General features: G+C 38.5%; 2 protein-coding genes across 3 annotated transcripts in view; one reads left to right on the top strand and one right to left on the bottom strand.

Annotated features, from left to right (window-relative positions):
• GEN1 (GEN1 structure-specific endonuclease) overlaps positions 1-3,235 on the bottom strand; it is a 31,507-nt gene extending 28,272 nt beyond the window's left edge. Inside the window, exon 1 of one of the 2 annotated variants that reach the window (XM_017871421.1) lies at positions 2,703-3,235. The gene's annotated coding sequence lies outside the window, so the exon portion shown is untranslated. The remainder of the gene's footprint in view (positions 1-2,702) is intronic. The other variant, XM_017871422.1, reaches the window with a different exon arrangement.
• Position 3,236: 1 nt separating this feature from the next.
• Positions 3,237-26,136, top strand: part of SMC6 (structural maintenance of chromosomes 6) — an 87,696-nt gene continuing 64,796 nt past the window's right edge. Inside the window, 8 exon segments of the mRNA XM_017871423.1 lie at positions 3,237-3,423; positions 10,841-10,876; positions 10,985-11,018; positions 11,020-11,110; positions 15,234-15,351; positions 18,583-18,688; positions 24,963-25,099; positions 25,676-25,737. Of these exon segments, the coding sequence (XP_017726912.1) occupies positions 10,990-11,018; positions 11,020-11,110; positions 15,234-15,351; positions 18,583-18,688; positions 24,963-25,099; positions 25,676-25,737 (543 nt within the window). The 5' untranslated portion in view covers positions 3,237-3,423; positions 10,841-10,876; positions 10,985-10,989.

The following is a 26,136-nucleotide window of genomic DNA, read 5'->3' as shown; positions in this document are numbered from 1 at the left end:
AAAAAAAAAAAAAAAAAAAAAAGAATGCAATTAACCCCAAATCTCTGTTTCCATCATCAATTGTTTTCCATTCCTTATCACATGTTCTTTGCACCAGCTATTCCTCAGAAGTGACATTAAGAAGCAACGGTTAAGACTGTAAAAGCATAAAACATTCCAAAACAGGACAGAATGCAATAGCTTCTAAGATATTAAAGTACAACTACACTGAAAGATAGAACAGATGGTTCTTGCATGAGGTCATAATGTGATGAGGTTATTTGAAAATGGCTCAGCATTAAGTAAAATTTAAAAATACTACACGGGCTGGGCATGGTAGCTCATGCCTATAATCCTGGCACTTTGGGAGGCCGAGGCAGGCGGATCACCTAAGGCCAGGAGTTTGAGAACAGCCTGGCAAAATGGTAAGACCCCATTTCTATAAAAATAAATAAATAAAATTAAAATACCACACCAAGAACTATGTATAATTTCATCTTGCTTTTTATATTTTTTTACTATGGTAAAATTTTAAATTTTTTTGGTGTGGGATTTGGTGAGTTCCCACTCAAATCTTTTATAATGAATAATTATATTGATGTCAATCTGTTCATACAATTAATATATATATTATACATCAAAAGAAGTCTAACATCTTCATAAGAACTAGCTGTCACACAAACCTACTTACATGAACCAATGACGTAAGAACAATATAGCAAATAACTTTATAAATCTATTAATGGCTTCAATTTATTTAGCTTATTTATTTGAATCAACAAAGTCAGAACACATAGCTAACAACTTTATAAGCAATGGACTTCAGATAGAAAGCCTAGGATTTGGGTTTTGAATATACCACTGATCAGCTGTATGACCTTGGGAAGACATTCAACCTTTCTACAAAATGACAGGTATTAAACCAGATGAATTACAAGATTCTAATATCTGTAATCTAGTATCTAATATTTGAATCTCATGACCAACTGGTAGCATGGAATAAAAAAAAAAATCACTCTATTTCAGAAAGTATTGCTTGGTATAACAGAACATAAATGTCCATCTTAAAGGACTTAAGAATCCACTTCCAGTTAAAACAAAAACAAGTCTTTTGATGTAACCATATGGTGCCCATAAATCAATTTAAGTTCCTAAAACTTCCTTAAACGCTAATAAGCTTTTATTGGTTAATTATAAAACTGAATGAGGTGAGAAAAACACAGAACCTTGTTAATTTCACTAATGAATCAAATTTAAAAAACATAAAGAGGTCAGGGGCTTAACTGATGCAAAAATACACACTTTATTAAAGCAAGTTTTCCAATTTAGTTCAGCTTTAGGAAAAACATTAGAAAATTTACTTTGGAAAAGCAGAAAATGCTTAAATTTCCCAATTTCCATTTAGATGAGTATATATTCATATAAAGATTGGTAAATGGTGAAAACTATTTTCAATGCAAGATTATATTTTAAGGGATTTACCACATAATCTCAGTAACTAATGCTGTTCTTTAAAATTATTTTTTCAATTTTATTTTCATATGAATTTAGCCTAAACATTGAGGCATAATTCACACTTATCAATAAATACTTATTAAATGTCTACTATTTAACAGGAATGCTTTATAGGTGCTGGAAATACAATAATGGAAGAAGATGCAGCTCTGCATTTAAAGACCTTAGTAGGGTAGGTGAGACTGCAGATAAACAGGGCGTAAGAGGTAAGAAGGCAAGCTATAGTCGTATTTAGGAAAAAAGGTCCCCACTTAGGAATCAAGGAACGGTACCTGAAGCAAGTGACATGCAAGTAGGGACCTCCCAACTGTGTTTCCCATTGGTTACAACAAGGCCAGATGTTTTGGTCTATTTTGACTATGTCATATTTTTCGTAGATCCATGGCAAGGGCCACAGTAAGAACATAACATATATGTGATTACTTTTAGAAATAAAAAGTGACTTTGATGGAAAGAATTCCATTACTGGAGGCCAGAATTTCAACATCAATTTATTTGGAGGTGGGGTGAAGTGGCAGTCAATGCATTATTTTCCCCACACAGAAGAGAACATTTTGGAGTATGAAACGTAGGTTACCTGCTAGGTCAGTATATTCATGGGAAGGGTTGCGTAAAGACTGAAGGGGTAGTGTGGGGTTGGGAAGGGCGCTGAAACCTAAGCCAAGGAAGTAAGACTTCATTAATTCTGACGTTTATTTAGGGAGTTTACACTTTAGTTTACCGTGGGGGGGTTAGGAACGATTGTAAATAAACAACTACAATCCCTTAAGGTAATTACTATAACAGAACTATATCCAAAATGCAAGGTTAACACGGAAAAGGGAACACTCAACTGTGCCTATGGGGACCAGGGAGGTCTCGCCGGGACGGCTTTGAGCGAGGCGTGGGAATTATCCCCATCGCATGCCCGGGGGACGCACAACGGGACCCAGCAGCTTCGGCTGAGGGCGAGCGGTCGGCTAACGAGCAGCTTTCCCGGGGCGGGGTAACCCGCAGGGCCCGCATGAGTGGAAAACAGGGTCCAGGTCGCGGCCTGGCGGCTCGGTTCGGACTTCATACTTTATTCAAAGGGAGTCACTGAACGCGTTTTCGGAGGAGCAGCGAACAAAGAGCTTGCCCCCAACCCTGATGGTCAAAGGAACCAGTGGGAGGGCCCGGGAGGCGCAGTCTCTCCGCGGCGCAGCCTCTCCACGTCCCGCGGGACTTACCCGGACAACCCTTCCTCCTTGGCTCTGGAAGAAGCCCCTTCGTCATTTACCAGTTTGGCCTGAATCCTAACTATTGTGCCTCCAAACTCCTGAATTTTCTCAAAAGAAAAAAAAAAGAAAAGTCCTCTTTCTTTACCCAAGCAAAGACTAGCGCCCCGGGTTCAGCCGCCGGGCCCGGGAACACCAGAAAGCGTTTCGAATCCGGCGCCGGCCCGCGCGGCCCCGCCTCTTCCGGGAAGTGACTGACCCCTTTCCCTCAATGGGGCCCGCTCGGCTTTCCCTTGCCGGCCCAACCTGCCCAGCGGACGCATGCGTAGACCCGTTGCCGGGGGTCGCTCGGTTATCTTTCCCTTTTACTTAGGCAAATCACTCGCCTCCCCCGCGTCCGGTAACTGCGGAGCAGCGGGTGCCTACCAGCTTCCCCCGCCCGCCAAGGGGCACTTCCGGCCTTTCAGACGCCCGCTGCGCGAAACCCCGGAACTGCGCAGGCGCGGGCGGAGTCCCGAAGGGAGGGAGGGAGGGCGGGGCGCAAGCGCGGTTGGTCCCGCGGTGGGCGCCGGGGCCCCCGGGATCCTACCTTCTCCTGCTGCAGGCGCGCGGTTCCCAGCGGGCCAGCGGGGGTCAGCCGAGGTCGAGACACCCGCAGGGTGGCGTTAGCGGCCGGTCGTACCACGGCAGCCCCGCCGATCGGGTTCCTTTGGGAGACTTCGAATTGTTGGCGGTAGGGTGAAGGCGCGCGCTGTCGCTCTCCCTTGCTCCGGGGTTCATCCTCCGCCCGCTGCCCCCTTGGTTGGCGACCCCCAGCCACCTGGGAGAGGCAGGGTCAGCTGAGCTGCGGCGGTGTTCATGGTCGTCCTTGCGGGCCTGGGCGGGGGATGTCCGTTCCTCGGGCGGGTCGGGCGGCCGGCGGCACCTTCGCGCGCTCTCCGAGGCGGCACCGTTCTCCTGAGCCGCGGGAAATCTGGCGTCGGCTCGGGGCCGTTCTCCCAGGCAGCGGTCCCCAGACTCCCCCGGGCTGTGGCGAATAACTATAAAGTGGGGAGAGGTCTGGGGAAAGGTGGGGTCGGGAGTGGCTCTTAGCATGAGTCTGATGATACCTCGCAGACGGCAACTGGTGTGTTTAAAGGGTGTATGCAAAGATCACTGAAATCGAATTTGTCATTAAAGCCCAGTTTTACGAAAATGCAAACTGTATTATCTAGAAAAATTAACATGTATTCAAAGGCTTATTGATGGCATTTCTCTGCCCTCATTTCTTACGGAAATGAACCGGAGAAGAATCCCAATTGGGAATTGCGGAAAACAGGACTCGAGGGTAGAGAAAGGGTTGTAGAACCAATAGGGCTTGAGGTAATACTGTGAAAATTCTTAGAGCAATCATTTGGTGTTTAAACCTTCAAGACAGAAGTTTTGTGAGCACTTATTACTCTGCATATTTCAGAGTAGGAGATTAAAAGCCAGTGTTTTAAAGGCAAACTTCTCAGTAATATATATTCAAAGGAAAAAATAAAAACCCAAATTTCCTGACTTTTATATGGTTGCTGTGTGAACTTTTAACATGTACAATAGTATATACAGTGGCATGCAGCTTGGTCCATGGGTGTGTGAGTAGAGAGGGAACATGAGAACTTCTATTTAGATTTACTTTATTTCATTTGATTTCTATGGGGAACATAGGGTATTAATTTTATGTTGGAATGTGTATTTCAAATTTCTTTTGCTTAATGGATGCAAGTACAAAACGTTTGGAGACCACTAGTATATTGCCTAAAAACGTGTATTTATATCACAAAGAGCCAGAATTGTGTGACTGAGCAGGTTGGTACCACCTCTTGTAAGTTTCAGTTCTCCTTATGTAAGTTGGAAGAAATAATACCGTTATCAGTGCATCCTCTGTACCCGTGAACTCAGTCAAGGGACTGAAAATATTTCAGAGGAAAAAAAGTGGATGGTTGCACAGACTTTTTTGTTCTTGTCATTATTCCCTAAACAGTACAGTATAACAACTATTCACATAGCATTTACATTGTATTAGATTATATAAGTAATCTAGAGATAATTTTTAAGTATGTGGGGAGGTTATATGCAAATATGACACCATTTCATATAAGGGACTTGAGCATCTGTGGATTTTGGTATCTGAGTGAGAGAGAGGGGCTGTCATTTTGGAACCAGTTCTTAGGGATTGACTGTACCTAGCTGACAGGATTCTTAAGTATGTGGAGACAGAGAGGAAGAGAAAGTTATGTAGTTATTTATCGACATCTGTCTACAATCCGTATAAAGCACTTAGTATTGAGCCTGGCGAAAAGTACAAAGGTCGTGTTAAAGGTATTACAGTGAATAACAAGTTTTATTCCCCAAAGGTTTATTTTACTGAGTGTATTTTACTGAATCTGTAGAATTTTATGTAAAACCTACCTAAATTTTGACTGTCTTTTTTAGACCTAAGTTAGGAAAGATAATTAAAACTGTACTTGGCTTACTTGTAGGAATTAGTAAGTAACTCAAAATTTTACCATGATAGCTTGCATTATATTTAAGACACAATTAAAAACACAATTAAAATGCCACAGTTCTTTGTACACAACCGTTAAGTCCAGCTGACTGAGGGTCAAGTGTAGTTTCTTAGGTTAATATTGGCATTTTTGATTCACTATTTAAATAAGTTACATCTTTTCTCTCTCAGCATGCTTTTCTTAGTCACCAAATTCTAACTACTTCCAGTAGCTTTCTTAGCTCCACCCACAAATCCTTCTCCATTGCAGAGTATACTTTACTACTGACTGGCCTCTCTATCTCAAATACCTTAGGAGCACTTCAAATTCAGTGTTTTCTTTCTTTCTTTCTTTTTTTTTTTTTTTGAGACAGAGTTTCACTCTTGTTGCCCAGGTTGGAGTGCAGTGGCGCAGTCCCGCCTCAGCCTGCCCAGTAGCTGAGATTACAGGTATGCACCACCACACCTGGCTAATTTTGTATTTTTAGTAGAGATGGGGTTTCACCACGTTGGGCAGGCTGGTCCTGAGTTCCTTACCTCAAGTGATCCACCTATCTCGGCCTCCCAAAATGGTGGGATTACAGGCATGAGCCACTGAGCCCAGCCCAAACTCAGTGTTTTCAAATAAAATAAATATTTCATTCTCCCTTCTTGCCAAACCTGTTCCATCAACTTATAATGGCATTTAGTATTAAGTGTGAAGATGAAACACAAAATGAAATTTTATAAAACACACCCAAAGTTTTGATTGACTTTAATAGTAACAATGGAGAATCTTTTTTTTTTTTTTTTTTTTTTGGACACAGCTGTTCACTCTTGTCGCCCAGGCTGGAGGGCAGTGACACGATTTCGGCTCACTGCAACCTCTGCCTCCCAGGTTCAAGTGATTCTCTGCCTTCCACGTTCAAGTGATTCTCCTGCCTCAGTCTCCTGAGAATTACAGGCGTGCACCACCAAGCCCAGCTAATTTTTTTGTGTGTTTTTAGTAGAGATGGTGTTTCACCATGTTGGCCAGGCTGGTCTTGAACTCCTGACCTCAGGTGATCTGCCTGCCTTGTCCTCCCAAAGTACTGAGATTACAGGCATGAGCCACCGCGCCCAGCCAATAATAGAATTTTTTTTTAAGTTTAATGAAGGATAGACAAGATGAAGGACAGATTAATAGCCAATTTCACTGTCTATGAGTAATTAACTGTCAAATTTCAGTTTATGCCAGTAGGAACCTGGGCGTTAAAGAGGTTTAACTGGGTTTTGACAAACCTGGATTTGGATCTGAGCTCTGCTATGTTAGAGCTATGGAAGCCTTTGTGTGTTAGAACTAAGTTGTAAGTACAAATTTAAGTTGTTTACTTGTGACGCAATCTCTCCTTTTGTAAAAATAAGGGCATTATTTATCTCATAAAGATGTTGGGAATCAAAGAAAATAGAAAGTGTTCTTCTCAGAAGCTAAGTATGTAGTTATTCAACAAATGTTAATTCTACTCACCCATTTGTACTCACCTATTCTACTTATTCAGTCTTTTAAATTTCTTGTTTTATCTCTTTGCTTTGTCCCTGATATTACCACTGCTTTTGTTTAGCAACTCATCTCTTCTGCTGCTGTTCTTACGTTCTGTTTCATCTATCTTCTATATTGAGCCACAGGATGTTTTCAGTACAGAAATCTCAGTGTTCAGATTTTATTAACTGAAATGCTGTGCTTTCTACTTTGCAATTTTGCTGATCCTAACATTTTAGATGGATGGACTTAACACATTTTTTCGCTTAAGTATTTATACTATTTACTATCTAGTTAGTCTCATGTAATTTCATGATATATTCCAAGCAGTGTACTTAATTAAGCACATTCAACATGAAGTTGTTTACTGTAGAATAAATGTCTGTTGTGGTAGGCACAGTAGAATTGAGGATGTGGTAAACACAATCCAGGGCAGATTAAGAAGTAGTAGTAATTTGCCTTTTTAAAAAAATGATAACACTGTTTTTTATTAAATTCTAATTCTGTTATGTGTGTCACTACTCTTAGTTCCTAATTTAGTATTAATGGGAAATGTGAATTATTACATACTTAATAAAATTTAGAATTCTGTTAAAATGCGTGATCTCTATCAAATTTCCTAAGCATCTACATGCTATAATGAACTCTTGGTTATTAATTTTTCTTTTTTTTTTGAGATGAGTCTTGCTCTGTCGCCCAGGCTGGAGTGCAGTGGCGCAGTCTTGGCTCACTGTAACCTCTACTTCCCGGGGTTCAGGCCATTCTTCTGCCTCAGCCTCCCAAATAGCTGGGACTACAGGCGCGTGCCATGGCCTAATTTTTGTATTTTTGGTAGAGACGGGGTTTCACCATATTGGCCAGTCTGGTCTCGAATTCCTGACCTCGTGATCCGCTTGCCTTAGCCTCCCAAAGTATTGGGATTACAAGCGTGAGCCACTGTGCCCGGCCATTAATTTTTCTTCTTGAACTTATTGTATTGATGATCTTCATTGTCCCTGCGTCTTCTTGTAAGGGAGAAATGAGGTGTTCTTTAATTCTGTTTTTTTTTTTTTAATTATAAATAAATAAAGAAATATTAAAAAACTATGACGAGCTTTATGGATAAATTGAAAATCCCAGAGGAGCCTTTTTTCTCCTTTTTTTATTCCAGCAAAATTAAAATATTTTCTTTGCGTCTGTAAATATGTCTCTTTAGCCTTTTGGAAACAATTTTACTATTTTAATCTGTATCTGATGCTCTAGACATTCAAATCTGTGTTTGAAAATCCATCATCATTAAATTACAAAATGATTCCTCTTTTAAAAGGTAGGATCCTTCAGTGTCTGTTAGATGCAAGTTACCCTGGCAACCTAATAGCAAATTGCAAATCCCAGGTCATGCTCAGGAAATAAAAAACATTGTCATCATGTAGTGTTTGGGTGTACTGTCTTCTGTATAGAATCTCACATTCCTTGTGAGAAGCACATCACATTTTCCCTAGTGCATTATCCGTTAGCTAATATCTGAGTGCCTGCTAACTGCATGATCATGTGTTAGGCATTAATAAAAACAGTTTCTAAAAGGACGTTAAATGTTGGGGACACCAAAAAGTAATGCTTTCTCTTTGCTCTTCTGTCATAAATAAATTACTGCTCAGTAACTGAGAAGGGAATAGAGGGTGGTTAGCAGAGAAGAAAGTGTTGGAAAAATAATGACCTGGTAGTATCTCAGGGAATTTAAATTAATAATAAACTGAAACTGATCTATGTTGATTTTATTACTTTGAAAATATGTTTGATTTTGAATTTTGATTTTATAAGTTTCAAAATATTTGTAAAAATGAAGCTGAATATTACATAGATGTAACTGTAATGGTAATATCCTTTGGATGATAATTAATATACTCTTTAAATGGTATTCGACTTCATAATATATAAAGTTCTTCATTGCCTTCAGGATAGGATAAAGTCCCAGTTATTTTCCATGGTTTACATAACAATTCAGCTCTAATGGGCTTGTGAATCACCTTAAGTCTTGTTAAAGTGAAGATTCTGATTCACTTGCTCTAGGGTGGGGCCTGAGATTCTGGATATCCAATAATTGGGTATCTTCCCAGGAGATGTCGATCTTGCTTGCTGGTCCTTGGACCACACTTTAAATATGAGGACTCTACAAGTCCTTTTGTGGTCTGTTTCTTTCCTACTGCTCTAACTTTATTACTTGCTAGCTGTGCCTTATAATTTATGAGACTGTATCATGGACTTGCTTCTAATATCCCCTTGTAGCTGCACTTTGCAAAATGTGGTCCAGGAATCCATGAGACTCTTGCAAGGGATCTACAAGGCCAAAACTGTTTTAATGATAATAGTAAGATGTTATTTGCCCTTTTCACTCTCATTCACTTATGAGTGTACAGTGGAGTTTTCCAGAGGTTACATGACTTGTGAGATGTCATTGCTCTGACTGATGGAATATATACTGTGTGTCCCTTTTTTTAAAAGTTGCTCAGTTTTGGCCAGCCATGATGACTCACACCTGCAATCCCAGCACTGTGGGAGGCCGAGGTGGGCAGATCACTTGAGGTCAGAAGTTTGATATCAGCCTGGCGAACATGTCAAAACCCCATGTCTACTAAAAATAAAAAATTAGCTGGGTGTGGTGGCGCTCACCTTAATCCCAGCTACGTGGGAGGCTGAGGCAGGAGAATCACTTAAACCCAGGAGGTGGAGGTTGCATCGAGCTGCAATCGTTCCACTGCACTCCAGCCTGGGAGACAGAGTGAGACTCCATCTCAAAAAAAAAAAAAGAGAGAAAAAAGTTGTTTAGTTTTAATTTCTAATATAATAAATATTGGTAGACATAAGCAAAAACTCTTTGAAGTCCTTTGTAAAAGAGATTACAACCTTTGAGAACTGCTTCCCTCCATATTGGACTGTGGACACAGAGACTCAGATCTAGAACTTAAATCAGAGCTATTTCCTTAGCCACAGTGACTGCTAAGCTGGGGTTGCAGTTTCAATTTCCCATGTGGTCTCCAGTGATACTGCAGTGGGAGTGGCCTTCTCGCCTCTGGGCAATGGCAAAAGTCCTGACTCTGAGTTAGGTCTCCTTCGACAGTAACCAACTAGGAGAAGGAGTAAGTAACACCCTACTACTTCTTGTGTGGGTGGAAATCTAGGCTCTCTAGGTGGTCCCCACTGACACCATTATCATGGCTCCCTACTTGTCTAGTTAGCCTTCTTTGATTCTACCCCCATTAGAGTGTTGAGATGCCACCTTGTAGCCTCACTATAGTGGAAGTCCAGGCTACCCCCTTGGATTTTGCTTGCATGGGTAGGGTAGCCATTTATATACATGGTACAGAGAGGGTTGCTATGGTCTAATATTTGGGGGATTTAAATACATTGAGCCTAGAACTGTTGCTTATATTCTTATATCTTAGAAATTTTGATTATGTTAGAGATTTTCTCTCCATTTAGCAAACAATTAAATTAGATACTTAATCATTTTAGGTCTTAAATGAATTCTAAAGAAAAAAATGAAAGCAGCAATCAAAGAGGTCATAAAGTTTAATTTTAATCACAAACTATCAGCTTTGACTGGAGGTTCAGTATTCATATGTTCAGCAAAATCATGTGTAACTTAAAGATGTTAATTTTCTAGGTTTAAATTTTGTAGATGATTGGCAAAAAATAGACAATCAACCTGGACTTTTTTTTAGGGAAGAGTTAAAGGAAACCACTGGTGCTAGGCAATGTGCTTCAAAATATGTTTCTTTGGGAAAACAATTTAAAATTAAAAGTTTTATCTGATTACTTTATAGCTTGTAAAACTGGGGATTGCTTTGGATTAATTTCAAAAATCACCATGCCATCTCTATGAATAGATTTAGAAAACTAGAAACCACAATTTCACAAAATCTTTTACTGATAAAATCTTGGCTATGAATACGTCTGAAGTAAAATCGACTAGTATAGAATATGCAGATGTTAAAGCAACAGAAATTTACTGTCTTACGCTTCTGTGGATTAGAAGTCCAACACAGGTCTCACTGGGCTAAAATCCAAATGTCAGTAGGGCTATGTTCTGTTCTAGAGGCTCTAAGAGAAAATCTGTTTCCTTGCCTTGTACAGCATTTTTTGACTCGTGTCTCTCTTCCTCAGTGCAAGATGCAAGACTAATTTACTTTAATTTTTAAGGTAAAAATAGACGGACATAGTACTTAAAGTTTGATTAACTTTGTTAGATTTAAGTTTAATATATATGGAACTTGATTTACTTCATTGTTGCTATAAATATTTGTTCAGACCTGATGGCCAAAAGAAAGGAAGAAAATTTTCCTCTCCTAAAATGCCAAAAGGCCAAGACAAGAAGAATTGGAGGATTTTGATAAAGATGGTGACGAAGACGAATGTAAAGGTACTTCTACTTTGGTAAGTGAAAAATTATAAAATTATGCTTTTGATATGTTTTCTTGTCACATTCATAATACCACATTCTGTGATAACTTAAAATCAAGAAAAGTAATATGTTTTTTTAAAAGTTGAGGTAAAATCTGTTCTGGCTAATTTTGAAGCTTATGTTATTAGAAAAATTAATAGAGAAAATGATCAAAGGACTGAATGTATGGAAAAGTGAATAAAATTGACAAACTTTTAGTAAGACCAACAAATGCCAAAAGAGAAAAGACACAAATTACCAATATCAGGAATAAAATAGGCACTATCCACAGACCCTGCAGACATCCAAAGGGAATACAGTTAGCAAGTCTACACACATAAATTTGACAACTTAGATGAGGTGGACCAATCTTCAAAAAGGAAAAATTACTACAACTCACCCAGTATGAAATAGATCATTTGAATAGCCCTATAACTACTAAGGAGATTTAATTCATATTTTTAAACTCCTAAAAAAGAAATCTACAGACCCAGTTGGTTTCACTGTAGAATTGTACCAGACATTTAAAGAAGAATCAACATGAATCTACACAGTCTTTTCCAGAAAACGTAAGAGGAGAGAACACTTTTCAATGTATTATTTTGATACCAAAACCAGATAAAGTGGGACCCCCAAAAAAACAAACTGTAAAACCAGTATACCTAACAGATATGGTTGCAGAAATACTGAACAAAATATTTACGAGGAGAATTCAGCAACGTAGTTGTTCCTTAGTATTCAACCAGGATTGGTTCCCAGGACTCTTGTTTCAGACCAAAATCCACTGATGCTGAAGTCCCTTATAATCTGCCCTGTGTATTCACATCTGCAGAATTCGTAGATAGGAAGAGCCAACTATATGTAAAAGAATTATATGTCATGATTAATGGGTTTATTTTAGGTATACAAACCTGATTCAGTATCCAAAAATCAGTCATTGTGATTCACTATGTTACAGGCTAAAGAAGAAAATCACATGATTATATCACTCAGTGCAGCAAAAATGTTTGATAAAATTCAACACCTGTTCATTACTAAAACTCTCAGAAAAATAAGAATAGACTAGAACTTCCTCAATATGTTAAAGTGCACCCACAAAAAACTGATAGCTAACATTATACTTAATGGTAAAACATTGGATACTTTTCCCCAAAGATCAGGAAGAAGACAAAGTTGTTTGCTTTTATCACTTATTGAACACATAGTGCTGGGAAATCTAGCAGTACAAACAAATCAAGGAAAGGAAACAGAAGGTATAGAGTTTGGAAAGGAAAAAAACACACAAAAAGTGTCTGTTTGCAGATTATGTAGATAATCCATTTGTTCGTTTTCTACATAAAAAATTTCAAGGAATCTACAGAAAACTCTTAAAATGAATAAATACATTCAGCAAAGTTATAGGATAAGGTATTTTAAAATGCTTTACTTTCATATACTGGCATTGAGCACATGGACATTAAAATTCAAAATACCATTTTCAATCACTCAAAAAAAATGAACCACTCTGGGGCAATGCACATTAAAACAATATTGAGATACCAACACACCTGATAAAGATGAAATGGCAACAGTTCAAACCACTGAGAGCACCAAATGCTGACAAGAATGTCAGCATTCTTGACAATGACACCAAATGACAAGAGCAACAGGAACTCTCATGCATTGTTGGTGAGAATGTCCAGCCACTTTGGAACACAGTTTGGCAGTTTCTTACAAAACCAAACATCCTCTTACCATACAGTCCAGCAATTGAACTCCTCAGTATTTACCCAAAGGAGTTGAAAACTTACGTCCACACGAAAACCTGTGCTTTCATGTTTATAGCAGCTTTATTCATAATTGCCAAAACTCTGAAGCAACCAAAATGTCCTTCAGTAGATAAATGGATAAATAAACTCTGGTATATCCAGACAATGGACTATTAGTATTAAGCTATTAAGCCATGAAAAGACATAGAGGAACCTTAAATGCATATTACTAAGTGACAGAAGCCAATCAGAAAAGGCTACATACTGTATGATTCCAACTATATGACATTCTGAAAAAGGTATAACTATGGAGAGAGTTAAAAATCAGTGGTTGGTTGCTAGCGGTTGAGGAAAGCGAGGAATGAGTAGGTGGAGCACTGGATTTTTAGTGCAGTAAAAATAACTGTACAATACTAAAATGGTGGAAACATTACTATAAATTTGTTCAAATCTATAGAATGTACAGTAATATCAAGAGTGAACCCTAGTACAGACAGTGGACTTGGGTTGATAATGATGTGTTAGTGTGGGTTCATCCGTTGTAACACATGTACCACGCTGATGGTGGATATTGATAATGAGGGAGACTATGCGTGTGTGGGGGTAGGGAGTATATAGGATATTTCTGTATCTTCCTCTCAATTTTGCTGTGAATCTAAAACTACTCTTAAAAAATTAAGTATTAAAAAATAAAATACGTCTAAAGCTAACAAAATATGTACAGGACTAATATGGTGAAAATTATACAGTGCTGATGAAGGGAATCAAAGAACACCTGAATAAGCGGAGACACATACTTATTCATTGACATAATATAGAAATTATGTCAATTCTCCCCCAAAATGATATGTAAGTTTAAATGCAGTTCTATTAAAACCTCAGCAAGATATTTTGTAGGTGTATATTTTATTCTAAAATTTAGGTGAAAAGGCAAAGGAACTAGTAAATACACCTTGGTACATCCATACTATAAAATATAGCTTAAGAATAAAAAGGAGTGAACTACCGATATAGGCAACAACAGAGAATTAGGCTGAGTGAAAAAAGCCAGTCCCAAGAGGCTACATTTTGTCTGTTTCCATTTATTTAACATTTTAGAAAGGGCAAAGTTAATAGAAATGAACAGATTAGTGGGTCAGGGGTTAAGGTGGGATGTGGATGTGACTATAAAAGGGCAGCATGATGGATCCTGATGATGATGGAAATATTCTGTATTTTGACTATGTCAGTGTCAGTAACTTGGTTGTGATATTGTACTTCAGCTCTGCAAGAAGTTACAATGGGAGGAAACTGAGTAAAGGGTACAGAGGATCTCATTTCTTAAGGATTGCATGTGAATCTGTTATTATTTAAAATAAAATATTTCAAAATTCTTCAACCGTGATTTCCAGTATTCTACTCATACAAGGATGTAAATGTTTTCTACTGTTTAATAAGATGTATGTCCAGAAGAAGAGAGCCAGGGAGTTTTAAAGAAATCTTTAAAATACCCGGAGACTTGAAAATGGTCTTCAAAAAAATTAGAAGGCCTGATAAAATAAGGCTGATTTGTTCTGGTACTTAGATAACTACAAAGTGCAAGTGACTACCATTTGCCAAACTCTTGGTTTAACCATTTGTAAACCTTGTGTAACTTAATGCTGATATAATATTTACAGTATAGGAAATATTATTCCTGTTTTACGGACTTGGAAACTGTATATTCTTTATAACATTGCGAAAAGTCACACAGCTGCCATAATAAGTGACAAAGTCACAAGAAGAGCAGGCTTTACTTTTTGAGAACATGTACTCCGCTCTTTGAATTGAAATAGTATATGTCAGATAGTGAATTCAGTGTTGAATGCATGGCTGGATAGTCATCTTTCAGAGGTATTCTAAATAAAGTATATAGGAAGTTTTGCTATGCCAATTGGGATAGCAGTTCTCAACAAAGGGGATTCTTCTCTCTCCCTTTTATGTCCGCCAGAGACATTTACAATGTCTGGATATGTTTTTGGTTGTCACAACTTAGGGACAGGTATGTGTTGCCAGCATCTAGTAGATAGAGGCTGGGGATGCCGCTAAACATTCTATAGTGCACAAGACAGACCTCCCCACTAACAGAAAATTATCAGACCCAAAATGTTATTGCCAATATTAAGAAACCTGGTGATACACTTTTAAATCCTTTAAAGATTTTAGAGTGAGTACTGACTCATAGAAGGTTCCCATTTAATTTCATCTTATTCATTGAAGTTACCATTAGTCACTTTCTGTAAATTTTTTCATTGATGATGGTGCTAGTCTTTCTGATGCCAACAATGCTTGAATGGTTATAATGAGTGAATTAGATTGACTATTTTCTCCCATTGTTTTTTATTCATAGACTGCAGCAGAAGTTGGAATAATTGAGAGTATTCACCTAAAAAACTTCATGTGTCATTCAATGCTTGGACCCTTTAAGTTTGGTTCTAATGTCAACTTTGTTGTTGGCAACAATGGAAGTAAGTGTTTTTTCCCTCCTCGTTTGACTTTGAGTAGTACTTTGAGATTAGAGTACATTAACTTTTTGAAACAGGTAACTATTAGTGCTAATAAGTGTTTTGTCTATAGATGTGTAACTTGTGGTTATGAATATTCTTGGTATTTGCTGCCAGTGTACACTTAAAGAAAATATTGAGTTAACTCTAGGTTTGTTACTTAAGCAATAGGGATAAACATTTCCTGCTTATGTTTTTGTATTTATCTTGGAATCTATACCACAGAAGGGTAGACAAGCGATCCTTATTGCAGTTGAGGCAGCCTTGTGTCTTACCTTACTAAACATTGTAATAGAGCACAAATGAAGTGACTTGGCAATCTAAACATAAAAGTAACAAATTCTCACCAGGTGGCCAATAAAAGCTTTAAGAGGAGGTGGTATTTGTGCCAGTTCTTGAATGAAAATCATTGATTCTGTAGGTCTTATTGGCAAGAAGAAGCTGAGATGTTCCAGACAAAGATTGCTCATCAGCTAAGGTTTGGAGGAGTAGAGGTAGATGTGTATAGGAACTGGTGAATAACCTTATATGATTTATTGTATGGTGGACGGTGGAGAGAAGCAGAAGCTGACTATGGAGAGTCATGTTCTAGGCAGTATTGTTGAGGATGTTGAATGTCATGATAAAGAGTTTGGAGTTTTATTTTGAAGACAGTGGGGAACCAATTAGAGTTTTGTTTGTTGTTGCTTGGTGGTTTGGGTTTTTTTTTTTTCTTCTTCTTCTTTTTTTTTTGAGACAGAGTCTCCCTCTGTTGCCCAGGTTGGAGTGAAGTGGTGCTATCTTGGCTCAGGGCAACCTGTGCCTCCCAGGTTCAAGTGATTCTCCTGTCTCAGCCTTGTGAGTAGCTGGGATTAGCGTGCCTTCACGCCTGGCTAATTTTTGTTATTTTTAGTAGAGACAGCATTTCACCATGTTGGCCAGGCAGATCTCAAACTCCTGACCTCAAGTGATCTGCCCGCCTTGGCTTCGCAGAGTGCTGGGATTAGCAGGTGTGAGCCACTGTTCCTGGCCACAATTAAAGTTTTTGAGTAAAGGAATGACATGGCCACAATTCATGAAACAGACTGACCACATTGTGGACAATGGATTAGAAGGGGAAAAATACAGGAGGCAGAAAGTTTCCAGGCAGTTCTGTGGTAGGTCTGCCAAGAATGTGGTGTTAACTCCTGGACTGAGAAGGTACACAGGGAGAGGAGGCTTACCAGAGTCTACCAACTGGTGACAGTGCTAGAATAGGAAGCTAGGTTATGTGTAGCTCTGCCGTCCCTTTTGTTGTTCTGTTTTTCTTACTTTATCATTCAGTCAAGAAGAAAGTGTCTCTAGGAGAAATGGATGGAGAAGGGGATCCCTATTTTAGAGGGGTCACATGGGACAAGAAATAAATACTGGTGGGTTCTGAAGTTAGGTCTTTTAACTTTCAAAACAATGGTTTTATTAATAAAACTAATAGAAGAGGAAATAATGCAAACAGTGGAGGCAGTGCGTTTGGTAATGAAGAAAAGAGAGTTAGAATAGGAACTTTAAAGGCATTCCAGAAACTAAATTGGGTTAATCAGTGGTGTGCGTTAGTTACTTTGTGTTACTTTGAGGAAGATAATGGGCCAATAAAAGTTGATTGGATTGGTTGAATGGAGTTCAAAAAATTGTTACCATATTCTCTGTGTGTGTGTGTGTGTGTGTGTGTGTGTGTGTGTGTATGTGTGTATTTAAAGAGATAGGATCTCTCTCTGTCACCCACGCTGGACTGCATGGTGTGATCATAGCTCACTGCAGCCTTGAACTCCTGGGCTCAAGCTGTCCTCTCACCTCAGCTTTGAAAGTAGCTAGGACCACAGGCACATGCCACTATGCCTCCCTAATTTATTTATTTATTTTTTTGAGACAGAGTCTTGCTTTGCCCAGGCTGGTCAGTGGTGCTATCTTGGCTCACTGCAGCCTCTGCCTCCTGGGTTCAAGTAATCCTCCCACCTTAGCCTCCCAAGTAGCTGGGATTACAAGTGTGCACCACCACGCCCAACTAATTTTTGTATTTTTAGTAGAAACGGGGTTTCATCATGTTGGCCAGACTGGTCTCGAATCCCTGACCTCAAGTAATCCACCTGCCTTGGCCTCCCGAAGTGCTGTGATTATAGGCGTGAACCACTGTGCCCAGCCTGCCTGCCTAATTTTATTTTTTGTAGTGACCAGGTATTACTCTGTTGCTCAGGCTGGTCTCTCTGGTCTCAGGTGAGCCTCCCGCTTCAGCCTCTGAAAACGGTGGGATTACAGGTGTGAGCCACCACACCTAGCCCTCAGCTTGTAATATTTTAGATCCGTGAGGGTATAAAGAAGTACAGTTCTCAAAGAGCTAGAAAATGAATAATATTCAAGTTACAAATAACAGTTGTTAAAATATTGTATAAAAACATGTATATGACTTGGCTGATTTTTTTCTACTTAAGTTCATTCATTCAACAAATAATGCAAGTACCTATTTTTGCTAATATTAGGGATACAGTATTGAATGAAAGAGACAACATTCCTGTCCACATGGAGCTTACTTTTGAGGGATGTTAACAGTAGTTTCTGGCTGGGCCCAGTGGCTCACATCTATAATCTCAGCACTGTGAGAGGCTAAGGCAAGGAGGATTGCTTGAGAACTAGGAGTTTGAGACCACCCTGGGCAACATACCAACAATGTGTCTCTACAAAAAAAAAAATTAGCTGGGCGTAGTGATGTGTGCCTGTAATCCCAGCTACTGAGGAGGCTGAGGCAGGAGGATAACTTGAGCCCAGGAGTTTGAGGTTACAGTGAGCAATAAGTGTGCCAATAAAATGTTGTAAAAATTAGATGGATTAATAATATACGTGTAAATAGAGGGATACATTCATTTATTAGGTTGATAGGCCAAGGTGGTACAATGCAAGTTTTAGGTTGGAAAGGTGTCAAAACAATTTTTACCATTTTCCTTTTAGTGGCAGAAATTTGAATCCTGAAATGTACTATTTTTTTGCTAATAGCGGCAGCTCAATTTTCATTACATATATAACTTTTTTTTTTTAAAGTTGTTGCTTTGCATGGGAAGAAAATTATAGTTGAATTTTAACATTTTATTTTAAAGTGAGTCTCATTCATAAATCTTTTGCATCACATGGTAGGAGTCAGCTTTTCCTTTTCTTTTAATGAATGTGATTTCTTCAACGTCTTTTCTTTAGGTGGGAAGAGTGCAGTACTCACAGCTCTCATAGTTGGTCTTGGTGGAAGAGCAGTTGCTACTAATAGAGGATCCTCTTTAAAAGGTTTTGTGAAGGATGGACAGAAGTAAGTGTTTGCTTTCTACCATCTATTTTCAATTCTTTAGTAAGAAAACAGTTACTTTAGATTCCCAGTTCACATAGACATGACTGGAAATGAAGTGCCTTCCCAGAATAGGAGCAGAGGTGTCCTATTTTTTCATTCCTTTCTTTTACCCCTTGTTGCCAGCATGGCGCACTGTTGCCTGTTATCCTCTCAAGACAGATAGCTTGTGTAACTTTCTGCCATGTGCCTGGCCATCTTGCTTCTGTTACTTGCTGAAAGAAATGGCTGTGATAAATCTATGTATCCTGTTTAACAAGTGTTTATAAACCTTGCTAATTCCTGACTCTTGACCCAAACCCAGCATCGGTGAGTCCACATTGATACGATAGTAGGGAGAGCAAAATCAGTGACCAGCCAAAGTGTCCCTGCACAAAACTGTCTTTAGCTCTCTAAGAAGTCCCAAAATAAGAATTCTACTTTTTGACTCTGATTTTATACCCTTTACCCAAGTGGGCTGCCAGTGAGTTTAATTTGAGGACCACAGTGACAGATCTGTTTGTGGTCTATCCCAGACCCTTAGTGAATAGTTATATCACTACTGTCTTTGGCTTTACATTTATATTTCTTTTTGTCGTAAGTTGCCATCACATAGCTATATATGAATTGTCCAGTTTGCATCATCATGGACTCACTGCTTTTTGCCCACTAGCTGTTCTGTCTTCAGGCTTATCTCTTCATTCTTTTCCATACTGCCCCAGATACCTCTGAAGGGATCTTTGTTTTTCATAACAACAAAGTGCCCCAAATGCTGTCATACATCTTCTAGCATGAGGCTACTCCCATTCCTCCTTCTCATGCCCAGTGCCGAGAACTTTTGAAACTTTCATAATTAACACTAATATCTTTTTTCTCATTCAGTTGACTTTTCCTTCTACTCAGTGTTATATCCATTTCTCTTCTATTTTATTACTAAAAAATAGAACAAGGACAGGATGTGAATTAGACCTGCAGATTTCTTATGTATTCCTCAGAAGCCTTAGGAATCTTAACCTTAAGCCAAGATTCCAAATTGACTTAAAAAAAAAAGAGAAGATACACAGAAGATTATTTCCCATGCTCTATGGCCTTGGGAAAAAACTATTTAATAACAATTCTCCAGCATAGTTTCTGTCTCCACTTCATGGGGCCTCAGTCCAGCAAAGTCTTCCTTTCACCACAAACCAAAATGACGTTTGTAACAAAAAATTAGTTATTTTAACACCTTTAAGTTAGTAGTATCAACTCTTAGTTCAGTTCATTATATTAAAAAAATTTTCTTATAATTATTATTATTTATTAGTCGTTAGAATCCATGAGAAATTCTTTTATTTTGAGAGAGAGTCTCACTCTGTCTCCCAGGCTGCAGTGCAGTAGCGCAGTCTTGACTCACTACAACCTCTACCTCCTGGGTTCAAGTGATTCTCATGCCTCGCCCTCCCAAGTAGCTGAGACTACAGCCATGCCACCGTGCCTGGCTAATTTTTTTTTTTTTTTAAGTAGAGAAGGGGTCTTGTGATGTTGGCCAGGCTGGTCTCAAACCCCTGGGCTCAAGTGATCTACCTGCTTCAGCCTCCCAAAGTGTTGGAATTACAGGTGTGAGCTACCACACCCAGCCACAATTCATAATACTTAACTATCCATTTCTTAGCTGTCCAAACAATCACCCAGTCTACTTGTCCAAATAGCACATTGAATTTTCAGATACAGTCTTTAGGAAGAAATTATTTTTTATGCACTGTTACATGTTTTCTCAGTTAAATACTTTTTTTTTTTTTCCATTTGAAAAGTGCTTAGACCAGGGTAGAAATTTCTCTCTGAGACCTGTCCTCTGAACACTATTTAATAAAAAAAGACTAGCTTAAACAAATCACCAACTTTTAAGGACATGGCTGCCTGCAGAGTGAAATAGTAATATATATATTTTATTTTTTCTTTTCCAGTACAAAATTGGGGGAAATATATTTTAAAACACAGTTAGTGACAGCTAAAAACTCTAACCTCAGCTTAGTCTTCTGTCTAAAAAAGTAACTAAAAGAGTTTTTCCATATCTGTATTGTTCTTATCTATCCCCTCCCTCATTGAAAACATTTAGTATTTATAAAATTTCCCTTGGTTTTATAGTCTCTGATTCTGTCATCACTTTTTTGCAGAATCAGCTTGTTGAGGTTTTTAGTTCTGTTCTTACTCTATTGTACATCTAAAGTCTATGCAGGAGTCTCACTTTGCCTGAAGAAAGGTTGTCATTGTAGTCCAGCACAAGTTTGAGGTAGTTCTTCTAAGGAGTCTGTCCCTCCCTTCCCCCATCTCCAACATTACACTCACCATTTGTGACTCCTGTGCTCTGGGCCTCCTTTCTTGGGATATTTCAACTCTCCTTCGAGACGCTTGCGTAATACTGTTAGGAGAAGCCAGAGAACTGCACCTTGAGACATTGCCTGGGACTCATCCTTCTAATTATCCACCAAGCCTTTGCAGTGACACAGGGACTGAATGAATCCTCCTAATGTATCTCTTCACATGAAAACCTTTCTCAGTGACCCAAGGCCTCATGCCGTTTGCTATTTAGATTCTCTTTAAACATATACAGTTTACTGTTCCCTCCCTTGGCCTTCATAATACCAACCCTAGTAGCCTTGGGGTCTTTGCAGTAGTCTAATTTTTGACATCAACTGTGGCACAAGGGTTATAGAGGGACAAAAACTCATTCTCCTGTTTTATGTTCCTGATTTATTTAGTCAAGGATACAGAACTTGTTATAGATGAGCTGGTGACGCAGAGAAGGAGCAGTTGTATCATCTTTTTGTATGACTTCTTTTTCCTTGTTCTCATCCATGTGCACAGCTGCTGGTTACTTCCACGTAGATAGATTCTTCCTGAGTTGAGAAAGAAGCTAAATTCTTACTGTGGTACTGCTTGTTTGTGTTGTCATTCTGAAAAAAATCTCATAGATAGCCTCTCTTTTCAGTTAAGGCTCTCCTGTATTTACAGGCATTGGGCTCTATGGTTGTTTGACCCAAATTAAGCATCAGCACAGACCATATCAGTGTAAAGGGGAAGACTGCAGAGCTAGTGCCTGGCTTTGTTGTCTGTCTTCCAGCAGAAGTGGGTTTTTTTGTTTGTTTAGCAGTAATTATGGGGCTTTTTTATAAGTGTTATTTTTTAGAAGAATTTTGCTTTCTTGTATTTATTAGATCGTATAGCAGGCCAGGCGCGGTGGCTCACGCTTGTAATCCTGGCACTTTCGAGGCCGAGGTGGGCAGATCACTTGAGGTCAGGTGTTCAAGACCAGCCTGGCCAACATGGCAAAACCCTGTCTTTACTAAAAATAGAAAAATTAGCTGGACATGGTGGTGGGTGCCTGTAATCTCAGCTATTTGGGAGGCTGAGGCAGGAGAATCACTTGAACCTGGGAGGTGGAGATTGCAGTGAGCTGAGATCATGCCACCGCACTCCAGCCTGGGCGACAGAGCAAGACTCTGTCTCAAAAAAAAGAAAAAGAAAAGAAAATTTATATAGCAGTAGGATATCAGTGCCTCTGAAGTTCTCACTATACTAAAGATAGCTCAAATACAGGGAGTAGCTAGGAATGAAGATAATAAAGTAGGTGTTTGGTAATCAAGAGAGGTGTTTGATAATTCAGAGAGCACATATATGTAGTCATTTAAGAAATGTTTTCATGAGGTACAGTAACTTAATGCAGGTAGTCATACTAGCTAATGAAATAAAATATTTGTTAGCTACATTATCAGAGGCCAGCTGGCCTTCCCCTCATACTTCAGTGGTTCTCAACCTTAACTGTTCATTAGAATCAACTTAGGGAGCTTTTAAATAATCCCATTAATTGTAATTTTTCTGAAGCATATCTGTCTTAATTGGGTAATTTTGTTTTATAGAAAACCACACCAATTTATTCAAGGTAGCTGTAGGAAAGGATTTTTACCGTAAAGATGGAAGGATATATATCCATGAAACTGCAGAGAGGAAGTACTGCAGGGTCTCTTGAGGGACCAGGCTGAGACCCTGTAAGAACCGAGTAATTGCATCTCTGGCTGTCTCTGTGTGTCTTGTCTCTGGGCCTCTGTCTCCCTCTCCCTCCCTTTGGTTTGTTCTGCATCTCTCCTCTCTGCACCTCCCTCACAATCCTAACTTAATTGGCTATACTTCTGTGTGTGTGTACTATGCTCTGCTCTTTCCTGTCTCTCCTTACGAAAAGTGTACAGGTAAGTGAGTGTGTTTTTCTCTATCACTGTCTCAAGTATGTGTACTTTCTTGTTCTTTTGCTAATCTTTGTTACTGTGTGTCTTCGCATGTGCAGGCATTTGTAAGTCTTACTGTCCTAGTCTGTGGGTGTATGTATGTAAGGAAGTGATCTTATGTTTTCTGTGCCTCTGGTTCACTGCCAGTATCTGTGAGTATGTATGTCTTTTTATTAGTCTGCCTAGGTGGTTTCCAAAGAGCTTATCTGTTCTATTCAGACTTTTCTATTTTCTTATCGGAGTATAATGCCCCAAATTGGTTTCTCTAAATCTAGAGGCTCCATAACTTTGTGGCTCCCAGGATTCACCATCTCTCAACTTGATCATGTCTTAATTTGAATTTTTTAAAACCTTTTTGTTTTGAAATAATTGTAGATTTACAGAAATGTTGCAAAGATGGTACAATTTTCTGTATATTCTTCACCCAGTTTTCCTTAATGTAGATATCTTACGTAACTAAGATGCATTTATCAAAGCTATGCAGTTAACATTGGTACAATATCAACTAAACTACAGACTTTTGAAATTTTTTTAACCAGATTTTCTTAGTTTGATTTTTTAAAGAAGAAATCTGATTGCTCAGTTGGTAAAAATGTCTATATTTAGCTCAATCCCAAGAGGATAGGGTGGAAAATTATATCGTTGCTAAGCCCTTTCTGCTAGGGCACTTGTACAGAAGAGGATGGGTGAGCAACAGAGCGAACACTTCAGTGTGTCTGCTGTCTTAGCAGTAGTTCACAGTGAAGCTCATCTGGAATATTTCTTCCTGCATTTCCCACAAATGGGAACAGTTTTCGAGTATCATTACAAATTCACAAAAACAAGTTTGTTCTGTTAAAGGTTTCATTTAATTACCAATTAAAACACTTTTATATTAAAGGACTTTAGCATTTTGACAGATGCTCATATCTACCAGGTAAAATATCTGCTTTTATGTGTAAGGAAATTATATCTTTATTAATGTCCTTTATCAGCATCTTTGTTTTTCTACCAAGTCTTATTTTAACACAAGTTGGAGTACACAAATAAAGATTTTTTTTTTTACCCCTATAGATCTTAAAATATGCATGGCTATAAGTCCCTAAAACATCTAAAACTTTAAAAACTATAACAGAGCCTATTGGTTAGGCAGATTTATACTCATTATTTTTAATGCCAGTAAAGAAATTTTGGGCTTTAGTTTCTTTTTTTTGAGATGGAGTCTCTCTCTGTCGCCCAGACTGGAGTGCAATGGTATGATCTCAGCTCACTGCAACCTCTGCCTCCGAGGTTCAAGCGATTCTTCTGGCTCAACCTCCCAAGTAGCTGAGAATACAGGCATGCACTACCATGCCTGGCTAATGTTTGTATTTTTTGTAGAGATAGGGTTTTGCCATGTTGGCCAGGCTGGTCTCAAACTCCTGACCTCAAGTGATCCACCCACCTTGGCCTCCCAGAGTGATGAGATTACAGGTATGAGCCATTGTGCCCAGCCTAGTTACATTTCTTGATATCAAATGGTTTTGTTTTATTGCCAAGTACTTGAAAAATTAAAATTACCTTTCTTAATACTAATCCTCTTTGAAAATGTTACTACTTTACCATAATTTTTACTTCATCATTCTTTGAAGGCCTACTGTCAAGCATGATGCTTTATATAACTTACAGTAGTCAGGCAGTATAATGTTCATTACGTGATTTTTACAGGAAAATGTATAACTTATCTACATGTCTTGAAACAACCGAAACTTAATGGTTTTTGTGCAAATGTGCTGTTATGGATAGAGTAGTCAATTATTTTTTATGAAGCATCACTTATTCTCAACTTTTTTTTTTGTTAGGCACAGTATCGTTAATGTTATGCTGTAGTGAACAATCAGTGTCAGCTATTGATGTAAAGCTAATTTGCAAATGAATTGGCCAAATTATTTGGTGGTTTTGAAAATTTTGAAAATTGTGGCAACCTAGTATTGTAATTACACTGTATCTTCATGTAACTTAGCTTAACCTCATTGTTTCAGCTCTGCAGATATCTCAATAACATTGAGGAACAGAGGAGATGATGCCTTTAAAGCCAGTGTGTATGGTAACTCTATACTTATACAGCAACATATCAGCATAGATGGAAGTCGATCTTATAAACTTAAAAGTGCAACAGGTTTGTTTTGATTCTCTTTTCATTTCTTGTAAAATATTAGGAAATACTCAATTAAAAAGAATTAGATGACTGTTGGTATTGATTGAACTGTCTTCCTTGTAACATGATTGGCTGTAAGCGTGTGCGTATTACACATGATTGTTTTACCCCAGGATATTATAGCACCAAAAGCATAATTAGCAGAACTGGGGATTATTTGAAACAGGTTGTGCTATTTTGTTTTCACCTACAGACTTCCTGTCACACCAGGGTTTTTATAGCATGTGGAAATAAGTGGTTAGCAAAGGTGCAAAATGACATAAAAGAAGAAGTGAGCATTTAGTTTTTGAAGAGAAATAGATGAGGAGCAAAATATGTTTAGCTATGGGAACAAGATAAGCACCATTATTGCATGTGGGTACTTTTTCTTCCTCTGTACTTGTGCCATGTTCATTCATGTTTATACATATTCAATGGTACCTTTCTTGATGATGCAATGAAAGCTAATTAATATTTATATTTTGTAAGTAACTATACATTTTTTCTGTGTTATGCCCTAGAAACAGTTTGGTTATTTCATATGTTTCTCATAACTAGGCTCCGTGGTTTCCACTAAGAAAGAAGAGCTGATTGCAATTCTTGATCATTTTAACATCCAGGTAATTGGTGAATTTGTGTTTCAGATTAATTCATACAGCTTGTCATTTTTTAGTGTGATTTCACTTGTGTAGAAAAAAATTTAAGTGGCCTCGTATGAGTAAATTGACCACAGGAAGCATATGTGTAACTATTATCAGTGAAGTTGTTTAAAATTTACTAATTTGGCTGGGTGCAATGGCTCACACCTGTAATCCCAGCACTTTGGGAGACTGAGATAGGTGGATCACCTGAGGTCAGGAGTTCAAGACCAGCCTGGCCAACATGCTGAAACCCCTTCTCTAATAAAAATACAGAAAAAAAAAAAAAATTAGCTGGGCGTGGTGGCAGGCACCTGTAATCCCAGCTACTAGGGAGGCTGAGGCAGGAGAATCACTTGAACCCGGGAGGTGGAGATTGTA

Source organism: Rhinopithecus bieti, unplaced genomic scaffold, assembly GCF_001698545.2.
Source record: "Rhinopithecus bieti isolate Rb0 unplaced genomic scaffold, ASM169854v2 scaffold_4781, whole genome shotgun sequence".
NCBI lineage: Eukaryota > Metazoa > Chordata > Mammalia > Primates > Cercopithecidae > Rhinopithecus > Rhinopithecus bieti.
This window is presented reverse-complemented; position numbering and strand designations above follow the sequence as displayed.